This window comes from Neolamprologus brichardi, chromosome 20 (genome assembly GCF_056152115.1).
Source record: "Neolamprologus brichardi isolate AB-2024 chromosome 20, ASM5615211v1, whole genome shotgun sequence".
Taxonomy (NCBI): domain Eukaryota; kingdom Metazoa; phylum Chordata; class Actinopteri; order Cichliformes; family Cichlidae; genus Neolamprologus; species Neolamprologus brichardi.
This window is the reverse complement of record NC_142123.1, coordinates 5294743-5322280: the sequence shown is the minus strand read 5'-3', so window position 1 is coordinate 5322280 and position 27538 is coordinate 5294743. Positions and strand designations below refer to the sequence as shown.

Genomic DNA, 27538 nt, shown 5'->3' with positions numbered 1-27538 from the left:
GACACAGCTTGTGTGTGAGTCTAGCCCTCCGCGCTGACAGAATAACTCCTCCTCTGCTCCGAGCCCCACAGGTCTTGTTGGTTTTTTGATGCAGAGTGTCTGTTTGTGTGCCAGAATGATATCATGCCCAATCAAGTGGTGTTTCAACTCCTAATAACGCTGTTGGAAGTGCATTATTTGTGTGAACGTGCACAGACTGTAATCAAGGCTGCTACGGGTAAAAGGGTGTGGGAGTTAACAATGGTCGTGACTGCGCGGGGTCACGGCTTTACCTCTTCGTGACACACAAAAGGAAAGAGTGGGCAGCTTTCGTTCCAAAATACGTGTATAGTCATATTACAGAGGATGTAAAGCCACAAGTGTAGCATATAGAGAATTGAATAACTCGACTTTATTGTTAATTCAGAGAGCAGCTAACCCCTCCGCCCCTCCATAAACAGCCCAGCTCCCCGCAGCGTTTCAGTTTGTATGGAGCAGGCACACAGGAGGGGTCTGTATATAAGAGACGTAGATATTACCTGTTTAAACTGAAGCTTATCTCTTCAACTAATCAAACACAGATACAGGGCCTGTTGTAGATTCCTGCTGAGTTTCAACATGACTGACACAGGGACAACCCCCCCACCCCTCCGCAATATCTCAAGTTAATTAATACAAACAGGGTCTGGGAGATGTCTATTCAACTCAGGATTATTTTACAATATGCAACAGAGAGGTGCATTAGCTCTTCAAAAAAAAAAAAGAAAGAAAAAAAAGGAAAAAGTCTAGTTATAACTTCATGAACCTATGGCAGATTAATCGACAAGGCTGCAGCTCCCAGGGTGTAGCTCAGTGAACCTTTCATGTCTCTGGCTCTCAAGGGAGATGTATGCGCGAGTGTGCGTGCATGTGTGTTTCAGGGAAATCACTGAGCCACACACAAACACGCGCAGACAGTCTTGAAAATTACCATGTTTTTATTTTTGTAAATTTACGGCTTGCAGGAAGAGAATGTTTTCCTCTTCTACTCTCTTCCCCCTCCAACCCTCCCCCCCACCCCTTCCACCCAGCCCCGCTGTATGGTAGGGAGGCTGCGGCAGCCGCAAGGAAGTCAAGCGGAAAGTCACTGATGGACAACTACGCCATTGCACCCAGACCCCAGCATCTGGCCCCTCTCTCATTTTTATTACAGAAGAATAACAATAAGCAGGTCGCCGACCCCGCCGTGAGATTTTGCCACAGTTTTCTAACAGTCGGTGCAGCCGATGCTGAGAAATTTCCATTTTTCCACATGCATATTTAATTGAGTTTTGTCCCAGTGGTGCGGAAATGATTTGTTTTTTGCTCTCTGTTCACTTGACTCCTCTTCGGAGTCGCTAACCCTGATTAAGACGTTCCCGTTAATTTCCCAGCGCACACCTTTTTTTGTGCATTAATGGTTCTGATCGTCTAATTAAAACTTCTCAGCTCGGCTGCTGATCACCGCTCGTTGTGCCTCTGACCTGAAGTTTTAATTGCCGCATCAGAAGCGATAATAATAATTTTGAGGTTCTGATGATTAAAAACAATGCCATTGCCAACTAGTTGATAGATGGGGGTTTGGGGTGGGCACATCTGAGGAGTTTATGCAGAGTAGAGATTTACAAAAGGGGCCGTAAAGGAGGCTTTATATTACCAAGGAGCAAGCAGGGTGGGTGTGGGGGCTACTGCAGGTTATGTGGAGGGGGGTGGCAGAGCATATGGAAATCTCCCAGCCCTTCTGTCCCTCAGAGTCTTCCTAAGGAAACAGGTTTGGCTGGGACTGGGACTTAGCATTCCCCACCTCAAATCTAAATCTGCCACTGCCTGATCCACTTTGGAGCTCTCCTTACTTGGCAGGGTTGCCAGGTTGGGGACGAGAGAGAGGGAGAGGAAAAAAAAACCACACACACACACACACAGAGAGTGCAAGTGAACGACCGATGAAGGCACATAAAAGATGACGACAGTCCAATGCCTTCTGCTTATTTTCATAAAAAGATAATAGCGCAGTAGGCACGATACAAAAGGCACATTGTTCATAAAGTGACTGAAAGGAAAAAAGGAACCTGTGGTGAACGTTGTCTCTGTCATAAAACACGATACTGATGAGATATATGTGATATGTAGATTACTGTCAAAACAGGAGAAGTGAGTTGCTTGTGATCTTTTTTGAAACAGTACTTTCACACTGTACTATTCAGATCACACAAACTGCAGTAATGATAGGAAATGATTCAGGCATGAAGAGAGAGGCTGCACACGGGAAACTGCCACCAGCACCAATGTGTCACATTTTGTTCTTTTTATAAACCACTGGATTTCTATTGGATTTTTTTTTTTAGGTTTAGTACAAGATCAATGTTTTTGCTGCCAAAGCTACTGTACACGCAGGCCGGCAGACACATTCATACAGTGCAAAGACACACTGACATAAAGTCAGGAGGTAGCTTTCTTCTTCTCCACCCTGCCCTCCTCCTGCCCCTCTCTCTCTCTCGCAGATCTATTTTATTATTAATCAGTTGGTTGCACATCTGCTTGTTTGGGTTTTTTTTTTTTGCTGTTTCTTTCTTATCAATAAAGCACTTATTGCTTTTAGTCTAGAATTTGACCTTGTACATTGTCTGCTGTCTTTCTGAGGCTGCTGACCTTGAAGGACCTGTTTGGACTATTTCACTTCAGTTCAGTCCACAGGCTGTTAACACAAGCCCTCAGCCAAGTGCCACGCTCCCGTCACACCGCCGTAAAACACAAACAAGACACTGCAGGACAAAGGCGGACACAAACGGCCCCAGTCACACACTCGCCGAATGCACGGGACAATAGCTGAGGAAAACAATGTATATTACGAGCGTAGACGGGGGACGAAAGACTCTAAACTTGAGGGCAATCAGGCAGGAAAGTTGAGATCTGAGGACAAATACGCCCTCCAGCTTCATCACAAACAGGGTAATTATGGGATTTTCCAGAATAGAGGACAAGCAAGCTAAAATGGTCTAAGGGAGAGAAAAAAAAAACAATCTGACATGAGTGACAAGAGTCATTCTGACAGCTGCGCACCAAAACAGCCAACTTTTATTCAGTTTGCTGCTTAGGGTAATTCATGGGACACACGGCCAACTTGTTAAAATTGTACATCAAATCTGGACTCACAGCTGGCACCAGATGATGACTTAATTTGCAAGTGTGTTGCAGGAGGCAAAAAAAAGAAATAAATAAATAATAAAAAAGGCTTTAAAAATACCCAATTGCACATGGCCCCGTGCTTCCGCGGACTGAAACAAGGGAAATTTATTCTTGAAGCTTTGTTTTGGAGCTCTTGTTCAGCTTCAAGACACCGGGAGTGCAATTTGATAAGCCAACCGCCATGGTAAATGAGCAGACGACCCCTGTGTCCCTCCCTCACGGTTGCTGTTCTTGGTGAGGGAGCAAGGCAGTGTGGGTAGTACAGTGCAGAAGGGGCTCAGCGGTGCACCTCTCGAGGGCCCTTGAGCTAATATCTGTACAGATTAACTGCTTCAGTTGTATTTTGGTCACGGGGATCTCTCTTTGCCTTTGTGGCTTGTTGGGAGGGAGCAGGGGAGATGTGTGCCGAGCGCGTGTGTTACGCTCACGCAGTGTTAGTTGCGCTCGTTCTTCAGCAGTGAAGTAAACGATCTGCTCGCCTAAGAGGTCAGCCGCCCCTGGACTGACGCGTGTCACTCCACATTATTATCTTTGGGGCCGTATTTCATTTACCAGAATCCGAAAGTACGCCGCTAAGTAAGTCTTCGACACCCTCTTACAATCACCTACCACCCTCTGTTTCTCCACAGGACACACACGCAGGCGCGCGCACACACCCAGTGTCAATCCTCCAGGGTAAACTCAGCACACGCTGCTCCATTAGTTATCAATTAATTCTGGAAATCTCCACCTGGCACGCACACGCCGACGAAGCCGGCGCATGTACGTAGCGCCAGTCTCGACAGGAAGTCGAGGAGAGCGTGCCTTATTTGACTACGAGTGTGGGTGAGAGAGTGTGTTTGTGTGTCCGTGCGGGTGGCACTTTTGTCCATGAGGTTAACCTTGATATGAGGCCCTGTCAGGCCAGATAATGTCAATCAATGACAAGCCCTCACAGATAACCCCTAATGTGAAGCCTAAAAAGCAAAGCTGTTTAGATCTTTAGACATGCCCCCTTTCACCAGCATATGAATTGCATTACAAGGAAATGAGCTGTGGCATTTCTTTAATAAGACTCTTAAGACATTTTGACAGCATATAAGGCCCTGTGCCGTAAAAAAAAAAAATTAAATAAGGCCCCTGCTGACAAAGCCTCCTCACACACGGCAGCGTTCTGATGGGCAGACCCAAGTTCCTGTTAAGTGGAGGAAAGGAAAAGACAAGGAGGTGGGGGGGTGAGAAGGGTGGACCTTTCCCTCCTTTTTCTTTTTTTTCTCCCCCGGCTCTCAGGGACTTCTTAATTGATTTCCAAGGTTATGTTTCAAATTTGTTTTTCAGCTACGGAGGCCTTGCGAATGAGAGCGCGAGTCAATGTTTTTCATCAATTCCCCTAAATTCGGCCCGGTTCACACCGCTCGCCTCAGATCCTGCCGAACCCCACTCTCGTCCCACCTCCTTCCCTCTTCCACCCCCTCTTTGCCCTTTTTTTCTCCTCCTCTCCTCGAAAAAGAAAGAAGGAGGTGACATTAATCCGAGAAAAAAAAAAAAACAGCAACAAAAAAAAGAAAAAAGAAAAGAAAGACGTATTTCCAGACAGGATGCCTGCGCTGACAACATCGATCCCCGGCTACCATTAAAACATTTGCTCTGCCTGACAGAGTTTTGTCTATTGGACTTTCTACGCAGCAGAATGAATCACAGGTGCCTGTTAAAATGTCATCGTGGGCAGCTTTTGCAGCCGGTCTAAAAAACAACAATTCGGCCTTTTTACCACTTTTCAGTTTTGCATTTCAAATAATTCAAGGAAGCACAATTGCATTTTGATCAAAATACACTGTTTCTCAGTTTAAGGGAGGAAGTGATAAGAACGAATCTTCCTGCTTGCAGGAATTTGCATTTTTGTTGTTTTTCTCCTGCCACAACTGCTATGCTCTACTTTTCTGACAAGCAGCATAGATGTGACTACAGGGTTTTGTGATCATACAAGACGTTTCAAAGCGTTTATTTGTACCGTGTGTGGTTGGGAAAGTGTGGTTCAGCGCACAAGCCACTGTAAACATACTGTATATGTTAAGTAAAACTGTTGTAACCAATATTAAGTGTGTGCTGGTGTGCTGCATGCCTGTTTGCAGCTTTGTAAACAGCAGGGCATTGCGCTCTGAGCCCTCCTCCTGCTCCTGTATGTGTCGTGGCTGCAGGTCACATCGTTTGCACTGAGATGCCACACAAGCCAAAAAAACAGAAAAATGCACACTGACATTTCAACGAGCTGAGGAAAAACTGATCCACGGTGGGTTTAATAAATACTCCACTGTGTCAGTCGTGACAGGAAAAACAGCATGGTTTACTGAAAAAGTTCAACGCGAACTTGAGGCAGAAATAAATGTGGCAGTTTTCACTTAAAACAGGAACATTTGTGTTTCTGGGAGTTCGGCGGAGGGAGGAGTGTGCTATGACTGAATTTGAAGGTGTGATAAAACGACACTCACAATAAGGGGAAAAAATAAAAATGAAAGAAGCAAAGCTGCTTTACAGGAAAAAAGAATGCTGTCTATTTTGGGTCTCAGTATACAAAAGGAAGTGCCGCTAAGTTGACTCAAACAAATAAATTTGCTTTTGATAAAACCACAGCGACTACTTTTGCATTCTACACCAAACCCACTTTGTTTCCTGCGTCTTTATCTTCATGACTTGCCACATTTGTGAGAAGCCACTCAGTAAATTGTCAAGCACAAACAAAGCGAAGGCTTTAAAAATGATGCAGTGTTGATGGCTTAAAGTATAATTTTATTTGAAAAGTGACAGTTTAAAGGAAGCCAACGCGGAGCGCTTGCCTATTTGCGCTGCAACCAGCTGCCCGCTTTACATTTCTGCAACATTAATATTCCTCTTATTATTATTTTAAAGTGAAAACGGATACTCTGTTGAAGTGCAAATCTGATGAATTACAGGAGCAGATTGCTGCTATTAATTATTAAAACCTATTTTATAAATATTCAGGTCTGTCATGCATCTAATAATGAACGCTTTAGAGGAGGTTACTTCCTGCGCGCATCCTAATGTGTCAGAAATATCGCTTTTAATCACACTCGTGTCAGCGAGTGTGCCGGGTTTGAACCTGCCGAAAAAATCTAACAAATCAAGGAAACTCAGATGGCCAACTACTGTGCTCATCACAGCTTTTCCGTTCCTGCTGTTTCGCACGATCCAGGTTCGTCTCCTGCCCCGTCTAAAGACGGAGTGAAAACCTCCCAGCTCTCTGCTGCATTCTTACTGTGGTAATTTGAATGGAGAATAATGCATCGGCAGCACTCTACCTTCTGGACACACCTAGTCCCAGTGCTACTGCTGCCATATGCTGTGTTGATACATATTCATAACACTTTCTCGTGTGTGTGAGCGATGAGGCTTAAATGAGTGTATCACAACTTCAAATGGGAAGGAGGGGGGGGGAAAGGAAAACAGAGAAAGCCGGGCACAAAGAAAGTTGGACAACTCTTCCCCCATTTCCTTGTTTCTTAATCATTTCCCAGCGAAGAAAAAGTTCAGGCGTTCAGGCGTTCGGGTGCTGGGAGGCTACCCCGGCGCTTTTTGCGATGGATACACGAGAAGCTGCGGAGTTCCGGGATCGGCTTCCAGAAGCTGCGCGAGGCGGCGACTGTCAGTGGTTGGATAATCTGTCAGGTGGGCCGGATGGCCTCGCTGGTAGGATGAGAGTCAACAGCGCCGTAGCACGACCTCCATACACCCCAGCAGTGTCTACATATGCTGCATAGGGCATACACACAACCTGATAGGCGCACACACAGTCACACTGTGGAGCGCTCTAAGATTAACACTGTCAGAGCTACAATGATACCCCTTCATTATCTGCACACGGGGCCTCCTTCATGCGCTTGCTTGCCTCACTGTCCTCTCCACTGCTTCTCTGTGGAGGTAGTAATTACTAAAGCTAACATTTCTTTCTCTCTGCGCCTCCACCTACCCTCCACTTCCCCATCATTTCTTTCTCTTTATGCAGCGCACTCAAGTGCCTTGCCAGCTTTTTGCCAACTGATGACACAGCTGAAGGTACGCCACTGTTGATGGCAGTACCAGTGTGACTCCCCGCGTGTATGTGTGAGCGCCGTATTATGAGATTATGCCCAGCTGATGTGCAATAAAGGCGCAGTGTGCTACCCCAGATTCAGATCAGTCAGCTGGGGCGAACGCTCATTGTGGTACAGCAACGGCGAAATTGCTTGATGTACCACTGCAGTATCTGTTGTACTATACATTGTTGGCGTAACAGGCTGGGATCAGAGAGATGTTCCCTCTTTCATGGCATTTTTCATTACCAACAATGCTCTCGCGCTATAGCTTTCTTCTTCCTCTCCCACTGGAACCATGGCTTTATCAAAGGTGATAGCTTGCTCAGGCACATTTTCTCAAACGTCTTCTTCAGCCAGCCATTTCCCAAGCTGCTCTCGGGTAAACGTCACTCATAAAAACTGGGGGAAGATTTGATGGTGAGATCAAAAAGGGAGGAAGGACAGCGAGGAGAACGGGGAGACGGAGGGAAATAGGAATGATGCCCTCCTCCCCTGCCTGACACCAGCGACTGCTGAGGGTAATTCCTCCAAGCAGGGCCTCTGTTTTCAGAGGCAAATACAACAAAACGCGGGGTGCTGCCACGAGACATCAAAATGGGCGATTTTGACTTCAGAGGGTCTTCAGATGCTTGAGGACTTGTCAGTGTTGAGCCAGTGGGACTGAACAGAGAGAACAGAAGGTACCAGCAGGCTGTTAACAACCAATACGGGAACCACGCCAGAAAGATCGTCTCCTCCCAAAATGCCAGTCGGCACCAGATCACTAAAGGCTTCCACCATACTGTAATATCCCACCTGAGCACTTTCATCTGTTCAAAGTTAAATGGCTTAAAAGTTTATCAGCTGCTCTATGCCAGCTTTGTATGTGATGGCTGCTGTTTGCTTGTTTGCCTGCTTGGTTATCAGTTTATCGCCAAGATTACCCCAAACCTACATAAAACCTGGAGGATAGGAAGAGTATGTTCAAGCAGTGTGGCCTTTGATAACTTTTTTTTATTATTAGTGGCGGCGGCTCTTCTAGCTGCACCACGAGGATAAGATAAGTTCGACATGTAGGTGCCTTAAAGGCAGAAAGACATTTTTTAAGAGTGAAGCTTCAACAGGTGCCCCGAGATAATTTATCTGGAATTTTATGTTCTTTGCTTCGCAGAGAGAGATTTTCATCAGCCAATCAAAATACTTGTTTTGTTCTTCGGAGACCTGAGCTGTGTTGTGACACGCTGAGAGGGATGTCCGCGTTTTCCCCGGTGTTGTTCCCACTCATTCTTGGAGCATTAGGCTGACTCTAAATAGCCTGGAGGAGATTAGGGCAGCTCATATTCAAATGCACTTTTCTTCTAAAACCCCACTCCACCAGTGGGCCAAGGAGATCAGTGCAGGAGCCTGGTGAGATGGTAGTCAGAGACGATTGTGTCACGTATAAATCAGCACAGAGGAGGAAAAGAGACAGAGAGGAAGAGGAAGAGGGAGAAAGGCTGAGGTAAAAGACAAACAAGTGTTGGCTCTGCTATATGAGTTTAGTTAGCTAGAGAGTTAGTGCGTGAGTTATGGCTAGCGAAGGGCTGAGGGACGCTGTATTTATGAGGGGACTGAGTGAGTGTTAAATCCCTGGTAAGAAATAAAGTCGTCCCTGAGCGAACGGGGGAAACATTTCACTCAGTCTAAGAGGTGCCTTGAAAAAAAATGAAAGCCATCCCTCTTTCAGGGGAAGCACTAGTCTACATTCACTAAAATTGCTTTATTCCTTAAAAATGCCATAGATCACATCCAAGTGGACAGAACCTCATATTTGAATAGAGAAGAGGATTCTGTGTGTGTGTGTGCATAATATCAACCAAGTTCAGGAGCCAAGGAAAGGGAAAGAATCTGATTCTTCTAAAATTGCATGCGGATTTTGTGAGGGATCTTTGGCTAAGAGAAGCTGCCAAAACACACAGTGCACTTGTTGCAGTGCAAGGGTTCATCCAAGAAAAGTTTTCCATTCTGCTTTACCCAGGGAAAAAAGTAGGACTTTTTCTTCAGTTTAATTATTTGATATATCTCAATCTATTCTACCAAACTAGCTAAGCCGTATATTTTTTTTCTCACAGACAAACTTGTCTTGTTCTGAGGAGTCAGACTTGAAAAGCCTGAAACAAAGGAAGGGGCCTGGCCAACGGAAAAGGAAAAGCTTAACACTGCACTTTGTGCACATCCAAGTCTAACTCAGACCTCGCTCCAAACCCCTGCAGTAGTAATAACAATTATTACTTAAAAAGGCAATATTTTTGCATTAACTTAAAAGGCTATATCTTTTTCTTCCTCTCCAGCCTGTGCGGCCTCACTTACCCTAAGTATCTTCATAAATCACCAGTTACTGTTAACATGTACTCCACAATTCAGTCATCAATCTCCTACCAGGTCAGAGTGAAAACAGAGGGGGAAATGTCTGCTTAGTAAAATGTCTCTCTCGTGAATGCTGCTACCACCACCCACTACTCAAAGACATATATGTGTGCTCCCACACACACACACAAACACACGCGCACGTCAGTCGAATAACAAACACTACAACCAAAGCAGGCTCTATGGTACATTGGAGCAGAGCGGTTGCCAGATCGCTACGGTAAAGCAAGCCAAATTCAATTCTGACCTCACCTTTCACTCTGCTGCTTCCATTTGTTATAAAAACAAATAAACAGCGAGTGTGAAGTTGGTGTCGGCCAACTTCTGCCTCGACAAGAAATATCAGGCCCGGGCTCAAGCGGTGTGCTGCTTGGGAGACAGACGCCCACAGGGCCACATGTAAATCTGTGTTTATGTTCACAGACACAGTATTTATTTAACCAAAAGAAGAAAATCTAATTGTACACAAGGAGGATTATTGCTCTCAGAACCGTGTCTCCACAAGGGAAAAAAAGGACTCTTTAGCCTTTCTTCAACAGACACTGTTTACATCAGCAGAGTGGAAAATCCCTCCGATGACAAACCGCTCCATCACAACATCTGTATCTAAACAGCCAAATCAATCTCGACCAACACCGCAAATTACCTCACAACAGATCTGAAAGAGGCGCACTTGACTTCAGAGGAGAGGGATTTATGTGCTTTTCAAACAATTTCTAATTTTAGTTAGGTTTATTTATGCATAAATATTAATGTATAAAGTCTAATGATATTTCCCTCTAAAGCAAGTAAAGACCACACATTAAAAACAATATAATGTGCAGCCCTTAAAAGTGTTCATTATTTAATTCAATTATTATTTTAATTTAAACAAACTTTCCACCATTGATGCTCATAGTGCTCTAAGGCCTGGCACGAAAAGTCAGAGACAAAACTTTTGACCGAGCAAAAATGCAGTTAAGACGAATTTACATGCACGACTGACATTTAGCGCACTACAGGTGCAAATGCGCACAAATATACGTGGAAACGAAAATCTTTTTTTTTTTTTTTTCCAGAAAATGAACAGTACACCTGCTATTTCCTCACTCTCTCACACAGACGCGCACACACTTTGACACCACCCACTACATCACTACACATGCGTGCCTGACTCATGCCAACTGCAAATAGTAGCAAACCCGTTCATCTCGAGGTAGCACTCAACTCCTGTGTGTGAGTGTGTGAGCGTGTGTGAGCGTGTGTGTGTGTGTGCGGGAAGGGGGAGTGGAAGAGACAGAGAGAGAGAGAGAGAGAGAGGGGAAGGGAGGGAGGAAGAGAGAGAGAAAGAGAGAAAGGTATGTGTGAGTCTTACCTGGCAGCAAACCGCCCTCTGCGCTCTGTCTCACCTCTCCCTCCTGCCCTGGAAGAATTCTCTCCACAAAGCAAGGCATTTTCTCCACAACTGCTCTCTGCCAAGGCTCTGCTCTCTCTCTCTCTCTCTCCCCCTCTGTCTCTCTCCCTCCCTCTCTCCTTCACACTCCTTTCCTCTTTCCCACTCTGTCCTCCTCTCTTGCTGTCTATCTCTCCTCCCTCCTTACCCTCCCCCTCTCTCCTCACAGATGTCGAGGCTGTGCGAGTTTACCCACTTTACCAGTAGGGGTCCTTCAGCGCCCTTCTCCACCCCGTAGCCACACGGGGGAAGAAAACACACACATACACACACACAGGCCCCAGGAAGAGAGAGCCACTTAACGGGCGCCCTCCTGTCACTGCTACAATGAGAGCCCTCTGCAGAGTAGCGCGGCTGCACTAGCTGCGTGCATGTGTTCGCGCGTCTGTGTGTGCGAGCGCGTGTGTGAGAGATAGACAGGTATGAAGTGGGTGGCGTGCACCGGGAGCTGGCCCTTGGCCCTTTCCAGCCCTGTTGAGCTAGGCTCGGCCCTGGCTCCTGAAGTGTAGTACAGTAGAAGCGCACTCCCTCACACACACACACAGACACGCAAACACACTCGTGGGCATATGAGCGCACAGATTGACTTACAGTGGGTCCCTCGGAGCCAGCAGCCAGCGAGGGAGCGAGAGAGCGAGAGATTGTGGGCACGCACAAGCACACACACTTTCACTGGTACGCTACACAGACACACACGGAACAACTGCTGCTGTTTGCTACGGCTGCTGTTGACAGTGATAACATGCGCTCTGTGCCCTATGTGTGTGTCGCGGCGCACATGCACACATAAACACACACATTCAACACATAGCAGATGGCTATCGGCTCTCATATTTCAGGTCTCTATTCCATCTTTTTTTTTTATTATCATTTAAAAAAAAGAAAACAGTCTTCATTGACACTGGCATGTTAGATTTGAAGTCTCTTAGCTAGTGTACAGTGGGGAATTTCTAGTTTCTCTCCGACTTGTGGGGCACTTTTCACATCGCAATATCAATACTGGAGAATATTAGCTGTCCTGTTGAAGAATGTCAGATCTCCGTTTGCCTTTGAATAAGAGCAGAATCCCCCTGGGTGAAAATGCGAAGATCTAACTATAACTAAGAGTTTAAATAAGCTTTTAATTATCTTTTGTGCAGGAAAACATGTTAACAACTCAATTAAAAGTGAATATTAACCTAAAACAAATATAAAATTGCTGTCTTAAAGTAGACAGAAGAGTCGATGCAAATGTTGTTCGCTTATTAAGTCATAATTGACACAAAGTGAAAGAAGATTAACAATGGATGGAACTTGATCCCAGAATTTTATCAAATATTGCCCAACTTTTATGATAGTTAATATTGTACAACAGCCCTGTTCTTGATCGGGATCTTTAGCAGTTAAAATATCAGAACAGCAATTATCAGGTTGAGGTGAGTAGGTTTTTCCATTTATTGCCACCTGGAACAGGATAAGGGTACCTGCACCCAAGACGCGATATCCCGGACCTGCCGCAGGTATAATTTGAACAGAGGGTGGATCACCTTTATTTGAGTCAAACAAAGCCTTCTAATGACACAAAAATAGTCACGACTTGACAGACAAGCCTCCAACGCCCAATCAGACTTCCTTCAAAACGTTGACAAAGGGCAATAAGGAAAATAGGATGTTAAAAGAGCAGGACACGGATGTTGAATAAAGCCAGCAGAAAGTGTACATACTTAAAGTCGTGATAAGCTAATGAGGGAAACAGAGCTGTGCTTTTGGTTTACTCTTATCACTGTTTGCATCAGTTGCAAATCTCCCTTGACAGCAAGACTGAAATCAAATACAGTTTTTTAGGCAGATGAAGGAAAGTCATTTGTATTTACAGGAAATAAGAACGATGCGCTCAATCATTATTCCCTTGTTGTGCTAACTAGAACGCAGCCCCTGTATTAAATGTTGGAGGAGCAGCACAAGGACAAGTAAAACATACCTTAAATAGACTACAAATGAAGTCACTTAACACCCACTCGTTCCCTCGCCACCCCTTGCTCTGTCTGTCTTCAACAGAAAAAAAGCCTGTGTTTGACTATCTCCCTCTCTGGTTCATAGTTTCTTTTGCTTTTTAAACAGCCACTTCGCCTGTCACAGCACAGGAACGGGCGCATTCCCCTTAAATGGCTCCTTTTGACAACTGATCTGTAAATACAGCCGGATCTGCAACTTCCCCCTTTCTCTCGCTGCTTCACTTTCTCCCTTCTCCTCTTTGCTCTCTCTCTCCCTCTGCCCAAACTCCTGCCAGATCCACACGCACACGCACACACATACATACGCATACACAGACATGAAGGTCTCCCTATGACCCCCTCCCCACCGCCACAAACACACACACACACACATTTACCCCCACGCCCCCCTCCCAACTTCCCCAACTCCATTCCCCCTGCCTCTATAAAAACACAAATATGCCATAACTCAGGCAGCGCTGCCACATAGCCTCCATCTTGCCCTGTACCGGGGAGGGGGGGAGGCCTCTCAGGAAGGTCACCAACAAATGGTTTTCCGATTCACTGCCCCTGAAATAATTTTGTGTATTAAAACCTGAATCTGCACTTTCTGGCCTGAAAGCTTTTCTAATTATTCCGGCGTCCTTGGGACAGACACAGATCCTTCACACGCCGGGGGAAACAAGCTATAGAGCAACCACTACAGCCACAAACACTCCACCACCACCACCACCACCCTCCCACCCTCTCTCTATCCCTCCATCTCCCCACCTCCTCTGCTCTGCTCTCCTCTCCTCTTTACAGCCACCTCCCTCCCCAATCTGTTTTCAAAGCGTGTCTGTCCTTTATTAAATTGTTTTCTTTTCCACATTATCAGTTGCCATGGAGACCTCATCTCTCGGATTATTTGAATTTCATTATATCTATTGATTTGGGAGCATTTCATCTTTTTTATTGTTTTTCTGTCAATTTTCGAAACGAATAACCATCTAATTTGCGTCAGCGCTGATTACGTTCGTCCCTCAATAGAGGTCGGCAGCTGCGCCGGGGAAACAAATCAATGGAAAAACATCATAAAACTCGAAAGTACAATCAACCAGGATATGGGTGACATTCCGTGGTTGCTGAAACGAAGTCATCAAAAAATATATACTTTTTTTCCCTGCGCCTCTGCATGTGAGGGGGTGCAGTGAGGAGGACACATATGTGTCTGGGCAGATATATTACTATATTTCAGCAGATAATATACTATGGTAAATTTCCATACTGATAACAGCCCCTCCCTGCCCAACCAAAACAAAAAAAATGCTTACTGTATCTAAATAATTTATGCAATTTTAGCATTTCTATATAAATTTTTTAATAAGCTGCTTGGAGCAAAGTGGCCATTAACAAAACACACAGCTGTCCAATGGGCTAAGCCCAGCAGATCAATTGCACTTTTTTATGACATGATAAAATGCTTTTAAAGCAATTTACACAAATATGGAAAAAATGACTTCATGGGCTTCATTTATTCATAAGGACGTGTATTAGAGGGGGAAAAAAATCTTACAAAAGCCAGACAGGAGAGATGGTCCCGGTCCTAACTGGAACGGACTTGCTGCCCTCTCCGCAAGGACATAAAGTTTCATTACTGATGCACGCAGTCAAAGGCAATTTAGCAAACACAGTGTGCAAAAGAAAACATCAGCATATTGCAAGTGTTCCTGTATTAGGCAGACCTTGCATGTTGTTTTCCAATTTTTATTCATTTTTATGGGGGCGGGGTTGCACGGGGGTGGAGGTGATGGATTTTTTTTTTTTTTTGAAAACTCCACCTGACCGGTGTCACCGTGACCCGAAGCCAAGGGGAAGTAGCCACAATCTGGCCCCACGAAACCAAGCGTAGACCACGCACCAGACAATGGGGCTTTGCAGCAGGACAAATGAGTACACACAACTTCAGCTGTACAGTGGCATACAGAGCATGTTATGCACACTCATTATGTGAGAAAACAGGCCCACAAATATTCAGTGGATCTGATCATTTAGCATCTTAGTGCTGGCACACACACACACACACACACACACATCTGGCACAGGAGTATGGATGGGGAGGGCATTTGGAGGCTAATCTTGTTTCAAAGCATCCTCTTCATGTGCCGACAATGTGCTTGAGCTTCTCCACGAAATACTGCTGCTGAAGGCCTCATGTTTGCAACACATGTCAACATTTGACAAAGCATTACTTTTCCTCCCAACAATATTCTCCTGCTCAGGCCTCTGAAATGAGGGCGCTAACAAATTAGCTTTTTATGTTTATTTGTGTGTGGGTGTGTCGTGGGGGGGTAGTTTAGGGGGGGGCAGATCTCATTTTCTAAGGCACCAGTTCTCAACTAGAAAGAGGGAGGGAGAGAGGGAAAGTGAAGGAGACAAAGGGAGAGAAAAGAAAGAAAAGGCTGAATGTTTTGGAGTCACGATTCTTCTCCTGATTGCCCTAGCTGTCTCAGTTCTGCAAAACATGACCCTCCCCTCCCTCAGCCACGACAGAAACACGGGCGACTGGATAAACACTATTTTATGCAGTGACTAGATGAATCGCCAGACAGTAATTACAGTCTTCCTCTCGCCCCAACAAAACTCTACTGTACAGGCTCTTTCTCTTACACCAAACTGCAGTAGCACGTACTACAAAGCTGCAGGTGTGCGACATGTTTGTCAGTGCCTCACCCAACTAGATAAATATAAATATTAGACCCTGTAACAACAATGAAACGCTCTGTGCCGCTTTCAGTGATGTGTTAATAATCTGTGGCTGAAAGAGGACTTGTGTGGATGGACGATGTTATCATGTGCAGTCAAACGTTGTCGGAGCTGGCTTTGTAGAGAAAGTTTGGTGATTTTTTTTTCTGCTACCCTTGCAGTTTAGGCTTTTCTCTCGTCGATGTAACAAAAATAACACGCTTGTGTTCGTAACTAAACATTCCCACACAGCGGCTGGTAGTCTGCTGGGTCTCCGACTGCATGCGGCACAACGTACCCACCGCACACAGCTCAGGCCTAACCAAATTTTTTGAAAAGGGTTCTGAACTTGATGTGCGGACAAAGTCCGTTAGCAAAGGGATTAATTTTGTTCATTCGGTGTTGGCACTTATTGACATTTCAAAAGATCACTCCTACATCAGCTACGAACTGTCGGTGAGAGCAGTGAAACACACTCAGACACTCCTTCTCTTACTCCATACTCATTCATCCGGTCAGACCGTGCCCCAAAAGTGGTGCAGTAAACCATGTTGTCAATGTCCGAGCTCTAAAAAGCACAATTACAGAGGACCTCGACTGAATAATTTAAAAAGCATAATTACTGACCTCTATCCAAATTCCTCTGAAAGGTACATTAAGATATAGAAAAGCACTGGAGGTGGAAGTGAAACTGAGGGGAAGAGAGAGTGTGTGTCTCTCCAGGCCTCCCTAATGCACTCTCCTGCTGTACTCTAACTTCCTGTGGACCCCTAATGTGCCTGCTGCTTGCTGGCCTGATGAAGACTACAGTTAATGAGGCCCTTGTTTCTGAAATGAAGTATCTCAGAAACCATCAACATGCATTACTATCACCCCCCCCCCCCCCCCCCCCCCCTTTGGCCCAAACACACCAACATCACCACCCCAGACCTCTCCTTGCTCCGTACCTTTTAGTGCCACCTCAGGTTCCGATGGTTGAAAAATAAAGCAACAGCTGCTTTTCAGGTGTGTGTGTGTGTGTGTGTGACTGTGTGGGTGGGCCCGTTTGGTGGGCTACTATTGACCTGGGCAGCCATCACTGCTAGGGTCACCAGCTCTCAGTTGATTTGGCTGAATGTATGAAGCTATGAGGGATTCTGGATTTGAATGAAGCGTCACAAGCATTCGTGCTGCTGCACGCGTGTGTGTGTGTATCTGTGTGTGTGTATGAGCACTTTGGGGGGCGTGGGGGGTTGAGGCGGATGTTGAGAGCTGGTAGTGGGCTTGGGGGAGGATCCAGAGAGATGAGGCCTTTTTAATTAAAAGAAAATATTTGTGTTTGCATACTATCGCTGTTGGAACCTGGAACAATTCAGAGAATTCTGGCTGTTAAATGGCTTGCTCTTTAAAGTGATTTGGGGTATTTCAAATCCTCTTTGCATACATGCATTTTTAAAATTTCAATTATGCTATGCCTTTTTTTCTCAGAGAACTTGTATATTTTTCTATTTGATCAACTTTTTTCCTGCTATAAACCTTTTTTTTTTTAAATTCGGAAAGCATTATAAGAAGAAATTCATTTAGCGATAGGTTTATTTATCAATATTAGAGTGCTGCTGTCTCTGCTGTATTTCTAATAGGAAGGATAGAGGGCACTGAAATAATTAGGCGACTTCTGCAACATCCTGAATGCCAAGGACAGGTGGATTAAAGTATTAAAACAATCGCATTTCAGTCTTGAAATAGTCCTGTGCACGACTCAGCACCATGCGCATCCGTTCAAGTTCAGCTGCCAGCTCCATATCGCCACAGGAGAGGGTTAGGGGAGAAAAAAAAAGCCCAATCCCATTAGCTAGCGTACATCTCAGCAGACCTGCTGGAAACGTGAGCAAATCTCAGCGATGATTATCCGTCAGAGCTCTCAAATGATAATACATAATCGAACACTACAGGGTTTTTTCCCTCCTCTGTATTCGCGCAGCTAATTTGTGTTTCCCCATTTAGGTTAGAATCTGGTCCTTTCCAAATAAAAAAACATAACAGACAAGATCGGCACAGCTGCGTCTCAGGATACATTAAAACTACTGTCCTCCAATTAGAGGGTAGAGCATGGAGTTTCCTACATTAGGTGAAGAAAATGATTTAAGTGAAAGTTAAGACACAAGCCCACAATAAGGTCTACTTAGAGTGCAAAATTAATAAGGAAAGTGCTTTGTAGTGCTGTTTTACTCCTACATTGGGGTGAGCGATCCTCAATTTAATCAGGGGTGTTTAACTTAACTCTCTGCCTTCATAATAAGTATGACAGAAGTGACAAAATTCAAAATTATTTCTCTGTAAAAATTGTAAAAAACATTAAAGAGTCCAAATTTGTAGCGAATGCTAAACCAATAGATTTATTTAATCTGTAAAAATTGCTTTTAAAATGTAATTCTAGAAAATAAATGATAAATTTTTTGTATTTCTATATGTAATTATATTTAACCTTACAAGCACTTAAAATATCCCTTTTTAAGCAAGTGGCAATATGTAAGGTGAGCCTTTGATAAAATCTAAGCCTCTTAGCCGACCTCCTACCATCTGTGGCCCTAATATACAGCTTGCGAATGAGAAAGAAAGCTGTAAGTGTCATCTAGTCTGTGACTTAGAGTAACAAAGTCAACCTGCTTTCACAGCCGTGCTGTGGAGGTGGAATGAACCTTCTGTGGCAGAAAACAAACAGGAAGCAGAAAGAGGAGTGGGGACAGAGTGAGCGAAAACTCTGCCCTTCAGTCTCTGCCCGGTAAAGGCACTCTTAACCAGGTCTGACAGCTAACAGCTCCTTGGCAATTGGGGTTAGTTGAAGGAAAAGAAGCTCAAGTTTTGTTGGGGCTTTGGCTTCATAGATGTTCAGGAGCTGCTGCCCACTGCAGCATCAAAGGGGATTATAGGGACAGGGCCATCTGCCATCGGTGCCAGAATAAGCGCGAGCCCTTTTATGTCTCCGTCTATGTTTGTGTGCCTGTGTGTGTTCGTGAAAGAAAGAATCCCTCATGTCTATGTACTTTAACTTAAAGGGCAGTGCAGAGGTGTGGGGTGCAGCCCTCAGACTAAAGGTTTCCATCTCACCGCTCAAGTTTTACCCTTTGAATCAGTGTTAGGAGCAGAGCAGGTTCTTCACCGTACACACCTGAAGTACAGGGATGAATCCACGTCCATCACGGCTCACTAAAAACAGATCTAATGGCGAACGGTCTCTCTTTTGTCACTCAGGCACAAAAACACAACTTGTTTTTTTGTTGTGGGTTTATTGGAACACACTGCCACCCTCGTTTCCCCCTTCACCTCTCTAATTTGTTTTGGGTCTTGTTCCCGGCCTCCGCCTGGGAATGTTTTCTGCTCAATAGCCTGCTACCTTTTAGCTGAGCCGCCCAGTGCTTGACCTACCGCCGACACTTATTTTCAGCACTCTAATTGTCGTTTAATCACATATCAACCTGTCATTTAAAGACCCCTTTTTTCAAGGGGGGATATTTGCATATATTGTAAAACTAATTCCAATCGAAAGCTCCAGTGACTGTGAAAGTCTCTCTCTTTTACTTTCACACCCGTCTAGACACAGTTAAGCACAGGAGAGCGCAAGACGCGCACACACGGCGCAGTCTGCTGCATCTCACCTTAACAGACAAAAACACACATAGGCAGACGCCATACCTGATATTCTCAATTCAGGTGGTTTTATCACGTTTGTTAACAGTGTGTGGTGACACGTAACATGTTAGAATAGGGACAGCGACAGGAGCGATTCGGAGCGCACGTACTCATGTGAGCCAAAGCGAAGGTGACAGTGAATGTATAGTGTTATAGAGGAATCAATTAGAGTTAATAATGTATCACTCCTCCAAATGTTGCATTCATTTGTTCACACTTAGATAAAGCTACTGCAAAATAGGTTGTGCCGGGTTTGCCTGGCAGACTACACTACATTTACATTATCACTCTTATACATCGAAGAGCCATGTTCCACTTGAGTGGTGGCGGTAGAGTGGAGGGGTGTGTGTGTGTGTGTGTGTGTGAGAGAGAGAATCGTGTTTTTCAGGCCCAAGGAATGCCAGTCCTCAAGAGATCACCCCCTCTAATTACAGAGTGGGAGAAAGACAGCTCTTTGTTCTACCTTTTATTACATTAATTGATAAAACAGAGCTCGGGTGGAGCCTTCTTATGGGGGGGGAGGAGGAGCAAACGGGGCTGGGATGAACTGGGGGGGGTGTCCGTTGGGCAGATGAAGGTGGATGAGAGGCTTTTGGTACTGAGGTCCTATTTTCAGAGGGCTCCTAATCCCGTTAGGGGCTTCTATGGTGGCGCTCTGTCCTGGCACTGCTTTCCCTCAGGAGGGCTGGAAGCAGGGGAAGCCTGTGGTGTGGTGGGTGACAGTCCCAGCAGTGTTCACTGGGCCCAGACCTTAATTAACCATCTCTTCAGGGGGTACTGAGGGCCACAGTGAGAACCTATGCCACAAACACCAGCACCTTAAAGAGGAAGTGGCATCTCATCCACTGTGGAATAGCTGGAAACTCTGCAGACCTGTAATATGGACCCCATGCAGGTCAAATCCATAGAAATGTCGCAGAACATTAGCGGGGCTATTTTATGACTGGTTATTAGCCCAACACAAACTGCACAGTTGGTTGATATTTTTAATATCACAGCTATTCAATTATAAGCCTAACATTAAAAAAAAGACCACAGTCTGAAACACCAAAGGAAAAACATTCTGAAATCAGGAGCGACTCAAAACATGATTTAGATATTATTACTTTTCGAAACTAACCGATCAATGAGTTTCATTTCTATTTGTGTGGGATTGGTCAATCTTATTTGTCAGCGGTTAAGTAGCTGTAACAGGCTTTGTCATGGCTGTAATCTGCTTCTGCTCGTTTAGGCTACCTGCACACAACACAGGCTGAGAAGCGCCGGTGCAGTGGCCAAATGGAGTCGGAATATGTTACAGAGGCAATTAAGCATGTTGGTGTGTGTGCACGCACACAACAGTGTCAGAGGTGCTAAGCTGGGCCAAACATGCCTCATTGAAATGTCCATCTTAAAACCACCCAAGTTTCTCATCTCCCCCCGCCCGCCCTCCGACAACCAAGATGCTTCAAGACTGTCAAAAGCATTTTCCACAAAGCTGAGGAGAGGCCAAGGGAAAAAAAACGAGGGACCTGCCACTGTCACATGCATGCCTGCGCGTGCACACGCACTCGCGAGGCTGTCAGGTAAATTAGATCTGAAAGCTGACAATTTCTGACCATATTTCCTTGATTATTTCAAACAAATGCACACCAGCCGCTCTAAGGAGATTAAAGTGACATAAAAGTCCCGAGTGGGAGGAGGGAGGGCAGAGAATCCAGGTCACCCCCATTTGTCCCCCTGCCTGACAGCAGCTATATCGCTATCCAATCCAATAAAAGTCCCCCCCTCCTTTTGCTTTAATTAATTTTACAGCTAGCTTGCTTAATTACTTTCAATCAAAATCCTCTTGCCATCACAAAATTAGAAATGGTTCAACTCCATTAGTCTAAATTCTTCATTTACATACACAAAGACTGTCAGCTCTTGCTAAGCAAACGGCCTCCTGCTTGATGAGATTGTTTTTTTCCACACACTCTATCACTCTCTCAGTTACACACACGCATGCGACTGTGGTGTTAATTTTTTTGAAAGGAGAAAAGTAGCATTAAATTATTTGAGCCCCCTACTTAAGACATTCCCTGCCTAATCAGGGTTCAGGTAAGCTGTCGTACACATCGCCCAAGGTTCTTCTATAACTGGCGAAACTCCGTGTCAAAAGAAAACTGTTTGACCTCGCACGAGCGCGGGAAAGCAGAGGAAAATAGACGCTTCACATAAGGGATAAGCTGAATTATTAAGGCAGCGTCCATGTAAATGAGGCTAAGTGGTCCCCAATAAATCTGCATCCTTTGTGGCAGGGTGTCACTAGACTGACCAGACTCTGGACACTAGTGACACAGTCGGCTGCTGTGAGCAAAGCAACTGGATTGTTCGCCAGGATGAGGGCCCATGCCCTGCCTTGCTTCAACTTGGCACACAGGCATCCTCTCCATCACACACACACTGCCTAAGGCCTGCACATCATCAAGAATTAAGGACATGCAGATAGGGTTTGTGCATTGACCAAAGTGAAAACCCAGACACACAAGCACACCACCATGTGCGTGCACGCACATACACACACGTGCACACGCTACTACTGCCATAATTAGGTCCTGAGATGAGGACATTAAACTGGTGTAATGCACTCACTGCAGCAGTACACTACCACAAAATATATCGACACTGAACCTAGATGCTCATCAGCGACACTTTCCTATCGCTTTTTCCCCCCTCTGTTCGCGCGCATGCTACTGAGCCTGCCCTGCGAAAAACCACACAATACAACAGTGTTTGATCTGCTGCACTCATATTATCTCACAAATGGTTTTCTTTTACAAAGGTAAAGACGTGCGAGGGGGGGACACTTTGAAATGAAAGAGGCGATGAAGAGACACTGTTCACAACTTAAAAGAATTCCCAACTAGTAACCATTGGCTGGAACAAGTCAAAAGAAGAGAAGAAGAAGGGGTGTCGTCCATAATGGCCTCGCAGACGGACTACAATGCAGGTCTGACCTGGCCTCTTTGCTCTGTGTCTGCGACCACCAGTTTTCCCTTGCCCTCTTTTACCATTACCCATTAACACTGTTAATTATCCAAATCCATCATTCTTGGGGTAAATGAAGACTGCCTCTTTAATTCAATTTAATAGGATCATTTTCCAACCCACATTCACTTTAGCCCCAGCTGCCCGCCTACTTGTCCCCCACTGTGTCTCCCCCCCAACCCCCCCTTCCCCCCAATGTATCTGTGACTCCTTTGGCTGCATCTTCTATGGTCTGGCTCTCTACCATTGGTGGGAGGGGAGGGCGATGGGGGCTAAGGCTCGCTGGCAGTGATGGGCCGACGCGCTGTTGATCTCCCATGTCTTGTCTTGGCTCGGCTGGTGGCAAGCAGCAGTTCTGGGCTTCCAGTCTGCTGTGCACACTTCCTGCCTGCCGCACACAAACACCGACACACACACACAGAGGCTCAAAGTACCATCCATGTTCACCGGGGCTTAGCTAATCCTGTCACATCAGGCTAGGTTGGCTGAGTTGAGGCCTTTCTTCCACCCCGACTCAACACACACACACACGCACACACGACCACAACCACCTCCATGCACCTCCCTGCTTTGCCGCCACTTCTTCACTGACTCCTGTTACTCACTTTCTCTCTCTCTCTCTTACCTTTGTTTCATTTAACAAGGTCACACTTGGCCAACTATGGCATGCAAGTGATGAGACGGGACAGCTGACGAATCTCTGTGTGTTCCTGTGCGATCTTATGGCTAATGACATCGCAATATATTTCTATATTTCCATTTTTTTAAACAGCAACAATACTGTGGTTTCTTTGCAAACAGACTGCATGCAACTTGCACTGCCATGCAATCTAATGGGTTTTAAAGAGGCCATCTAATGATGGCTGTTACAGTAAGAGACAGGCATGCATGTCACCTGTTGTGATGGCACGCCACCAAAATTTGTTTAGAAAATATACAGGTCTCATTTTGTCTTTTCTTTCCTGTTGTGTGTACAGTGTGTGTGTATCAAAACAGATTTTCCATGCAATTACAGCCATACCATGAGTGACTTCAGGCTGCGTATTGCACGGCTTCTCCAATTTTCCTAACTGAGAAGTGTCTGAAGCTTTCTTTTTTAAACATCCATTAGAGTTTAAATAAAATAATACATCAAATACAGAAAATAAAGTACACGATTCCATGCTTGAAAAGAAACACTGAGCGCACGTTACCGGCCGTCCTTTGAATTCTCTGAAGAATTTGTTAAATATTAGCTCCTCTTATCCCATTATTCAGCGTGTGGGTAAATTTGCCCCCATTTCCACAGTACAACCCCCCTTTATCCCCCGAGACTAAACACACTCAAAGCCACACATACATATGCACACAGTGCTCCCTTTACAAGTTTCCCAGACAGAGACAGACTCTGGGAGAGTTTCAAATGATTTTAGCCATGATTTAATTTGGTTTGTTAAAGGGTGATGTCAGCACAATGGGAGACGAGCCTCTAAATCCACTACATTCACCCAAAACGCGCAGATGAGATAATCACTGGTGACGTCTACGAAAACACTTATTATATTTGCCCATCGCCTGGCTGAAGCTGTTAAAACTCATCAGCGTTATTCCCATTTTTTTTTCTCTGGGAAAGAGAAAATAGCTCAACATATAGTCGAAACTGTCACCCCCTTTTAAAGAGACAGCGGCGACACTGTTGTGGCTGCGGACAGAGTTTAGAAAAGACAGGACGGGCCCATCAGAGATCCATTCGATATTCAATTTGTTTGCACCCAATACTAATTACATAAAACATGCACCACTTTTTCCTTTTTTCTTTTCTGGTTCTAACCGAGAACAACAATTTCAAGGAAGCTCCAAATGTGTGGCTACATGTATGCATCGCTTGTTAGAAATATGTAAAAGTACCACGCAAGAAACTGCATGAATGAGTACTGCTGCTCCCTTAACTTGTCCACACATCTCGCAATGGCTTAGGGCTGGCAAGGTAGCGGAGGAGATAAGAAATGGATCAACGTGAGCCTTTCTCATAGCTTAATTTATTTTAAATCCAAGCCCTGTTTACACATGGCACACCGAGAGGCCTTGTCAGCTCTAACTAGCATTGAGATATTTAAAACCATTAACGCTGTACAGCGGCAGCCTGGACCTGTATGACACAAGCTGCTGCTGCATGAGGCAAAGCCAGAAGTCTAACTGCTACAGATTCCACTTTCAAACAAAGCGTAGCTACAAAACTCTTATCAGGCACTCGGATATTATGATAATACCTCAACCTGCCCTTTTTTTTTAATGTGAGGAAAAACGTAAACACTACACGTGCATTAAAAGGAGTTATTATTATTATTCCTAATTTAGTGTATATTTAGCACAGCGGCTAATCCCGCAGAGGCAAGGGTCAGAATATGAAACGCACAGGCTATCTACCTCCCAACAGGATATCCTCGTGGATCAGCAGTGGTAGCCATGTTGACCTGCCCAGTTATTAAAGAGGCTAATCTGTTCAACATGTCAATGTTAGCACTTTTAGCTGCGATTAATAAAAGAAGACCCCAAGAGTGCTGTGTGTGCTTTTTCAGTGCCCCAGGTTGTTTTCATTTGGTTTGTATTTTTAGTGGTTTTCGCTGTTTGGTAATTCAACAGTCCTCTTTTCTCCTATTAGCATAAACAGTGTAAATTATTAACTTTGTTAAAAGAATTATAATCAGCCATGAATCCTTAGCTCTGTAGTACTTTTGTGTGTTTTTGCCCGCTTTCTGCCACTGGCAAAGACTCACAATGGCATTGCAGGCGTCATTAAAGCGAATGTAACTTTATATTTTATAGATATGGAACAATGCGCACGCGATGCCTGACTTTGTGGCCGTTTCTTCTTAAAATGTATGGTCTGGTGGCTTTCACAGGCCAGCAGCAGCAGAACTGCTCTCTAACAGACTTGCTTTCTAAGTGCCTGGTGCTGTGTCTTAATTTGTAATCTAGTCAAACCAATTGTCCGCTAGCTAAAAAGGTCACCGAGACAATAGACTACACAGCCTCCCACAATGTAGAGAAAGCCCAGGGTGTCTTCTGTAGCTTTTTAACCAAAGATGTAATTAAGACACCTTCATCTTCCTGGGTGAGAAGGGCACCAACAAGCGTCTGCTGGAAACGCAGGAGGAACTCCACATTACTGGAAACGGCAGATGTGAAACGCGAGAAAAAGAGAAAAAAAATCGCTCGTCTCTAAAGTGGAGCGTCACCCCTGAAGACATCTGGTAAGGTTACCTGCTCGTGCAGTCACTGTGTGATTTTATACGTCGGGACGGCGACTGTGGCAAAGCAAGCTTGTTGGGAAAAACTGAGTAATGCAAAGCAACACAGGAGAGGCAGAGGGGGGACTTAAAGGACGTGATTTATCTGGGCTTGATTGCGTGTTAATCGAGGTTACGTGTATTAAGTGGAATCTAATTGGAACAGACACTGGCAGTCTGACAGATCGACATGATGCAGATGGATTGAGGGGGAGGCGGAGAAAGGGGGGAGCGAGGGAGACAGGGAAGGGGAGAGAGAGGCATAGTGCAGTCGAGAAGAGAGGAAAACAGAGGCAAATAAACGTATCATTTTGTTCCTTTACGTGGCCAAACACCAAGAGTTTTATGATACCCAACATTAAAAGAGAGCCTCTGAAACCGTCCAGCCATATAAGCGAAGACACGTCTCACGTGCGTGTCGTGATTGGCGGCTGATGAAACGTGTAGAGGAGGACACACACGAGTGAGATTTTGAGTGACAGGACACAGCACTGGAATCCGCCCTCCCCCCCTGCAGTTGCCACAAACAGTCATTTCTGCTTTATTGGAAATGAGAGGAAAAAAAATACCCCTCCTAAAAAAACTCGAGGTAAAGAGGTCGAGTGACAGCTGCCGGAAAATTTCCCACCTCGACGAGGGGACGAGCAACTGTTCCACCGGTTCTTATGACTCTTTGCTTCCCCCTGACAGGCGACAACTGTTTCGAAGGCCCTCTCCCCAAATCTGAGGCTGAATGACGCTTTCAGTGTTACCAGAGTAAAAAAGAGGACCACCTGTTAAGGTCAAGCAACTGCTAACTCACAGCCAGTGGGAGGGGATAGTGAAAAGGGTCCAAAAGGACAAGAAAAAGACTCGGAGCTGAACATACAGTGTTGCACTGAGACAGCTTCTATTGTGGCGTTCCTCTGAATTGGTCAGTGTGGCTATAATTGGTAACGAAGGGATACAAAGTGTGAGTGACAAGAGAGGCCTCAAAGCAGCAAATGGCCCAGGAGCAAAAATGACTGTCACAGCGTCATTATCTAAATCAGGGTTAAAAATACAGTAGTTCCCAACAAAGGGGTCACTTCTACTGATATGTGGCCCAAATTTAAAGAAACTAAAACTGGACGTAAGAAGAAGACATGCAAGGAGAAACGATAAAGCGGGCAACTATGGGCATAATTCAGGGGAGGTTTGCAGGACGCTACAGCACTCGAAACTTCACTCATCAACACAAAATGCCTAAATTGTTCTCGACGTGATCCCGTCATAGCAAAGAGACAGGGGAGTTGTTTCGGTCATCCGTTGATTTGATCCATTATGACTGTTACACTAATGGCATTAATAAGGGCAAAATTGCTATTTTGAAACAGAATTTTCATCCTCTTCATTTGGCCAACCTTATCGCCTCTCTACTCTTCCTACATGGAAAGCCGGTGACTGCGACTATGCGTGTGTTCGCGAGTGCGTCTCTGCCCCCACCATGTAATGGCTATAAGGTCATCTCTATTTTCCAGGCTTGCTGTACAATGTCGTTGGATTGCAACATTTTGCATGGTTAAAAACAACAAAACGAGCTTTGATATTTGACTCCCTGCTATTTTCGATATGTGGCCCAAACCTCATTTAACGCCATCACAGCATACGTTTGAAAAAGTTGCAAAACTAAGTCGTGTTTGCCTAAACATTCAAAAGAACGACGCCGTCTTACGTTGAGCGCATTTGAAACCGGCTTTTAAAAAGTACATTAAAATGATCGCGTCCTTGAAGGGTGCATTTAATTTACTGTAAACTTGATTGTATCAGTACACAGAACGCGTGTGCATGTTTTCTGCCTATTTG

The 27538-nt window shown here is 45.0% G+C and overlaps 1 protein-coding gene across 3 annotated transcripts in view; it reads right to left on the bottom strand.

Annotated features, from left to right (window-relative positions):
* The window catches only part of casz1 (castor zinc finger 1), a 75375-nt gene that overhangs the window by 36817 nt on the left and 11020 nt on the right, over positions 1–27538 (bottom strand). For 2 of the 3 annotated variants that reach the window (XM_035905457.2, XM_035905458.2), the window contains exon 1: positions 10993–11116. The exons of the other annotated variant lie outside the window; for it this stretch is intronic. In XM_035905457.2, coding sequence (XP_035761350.2) covers positions 10993–11071 — 79 coding nt within the window. In that variant the 5' untranslated portion in view covers positions 11072–11116. Of the gene's footprint in view, positions 1–10992; positions 11117–27538 lie in introns of those variants that run through there. 3 annotated transcript variants of the gene reach the window in all.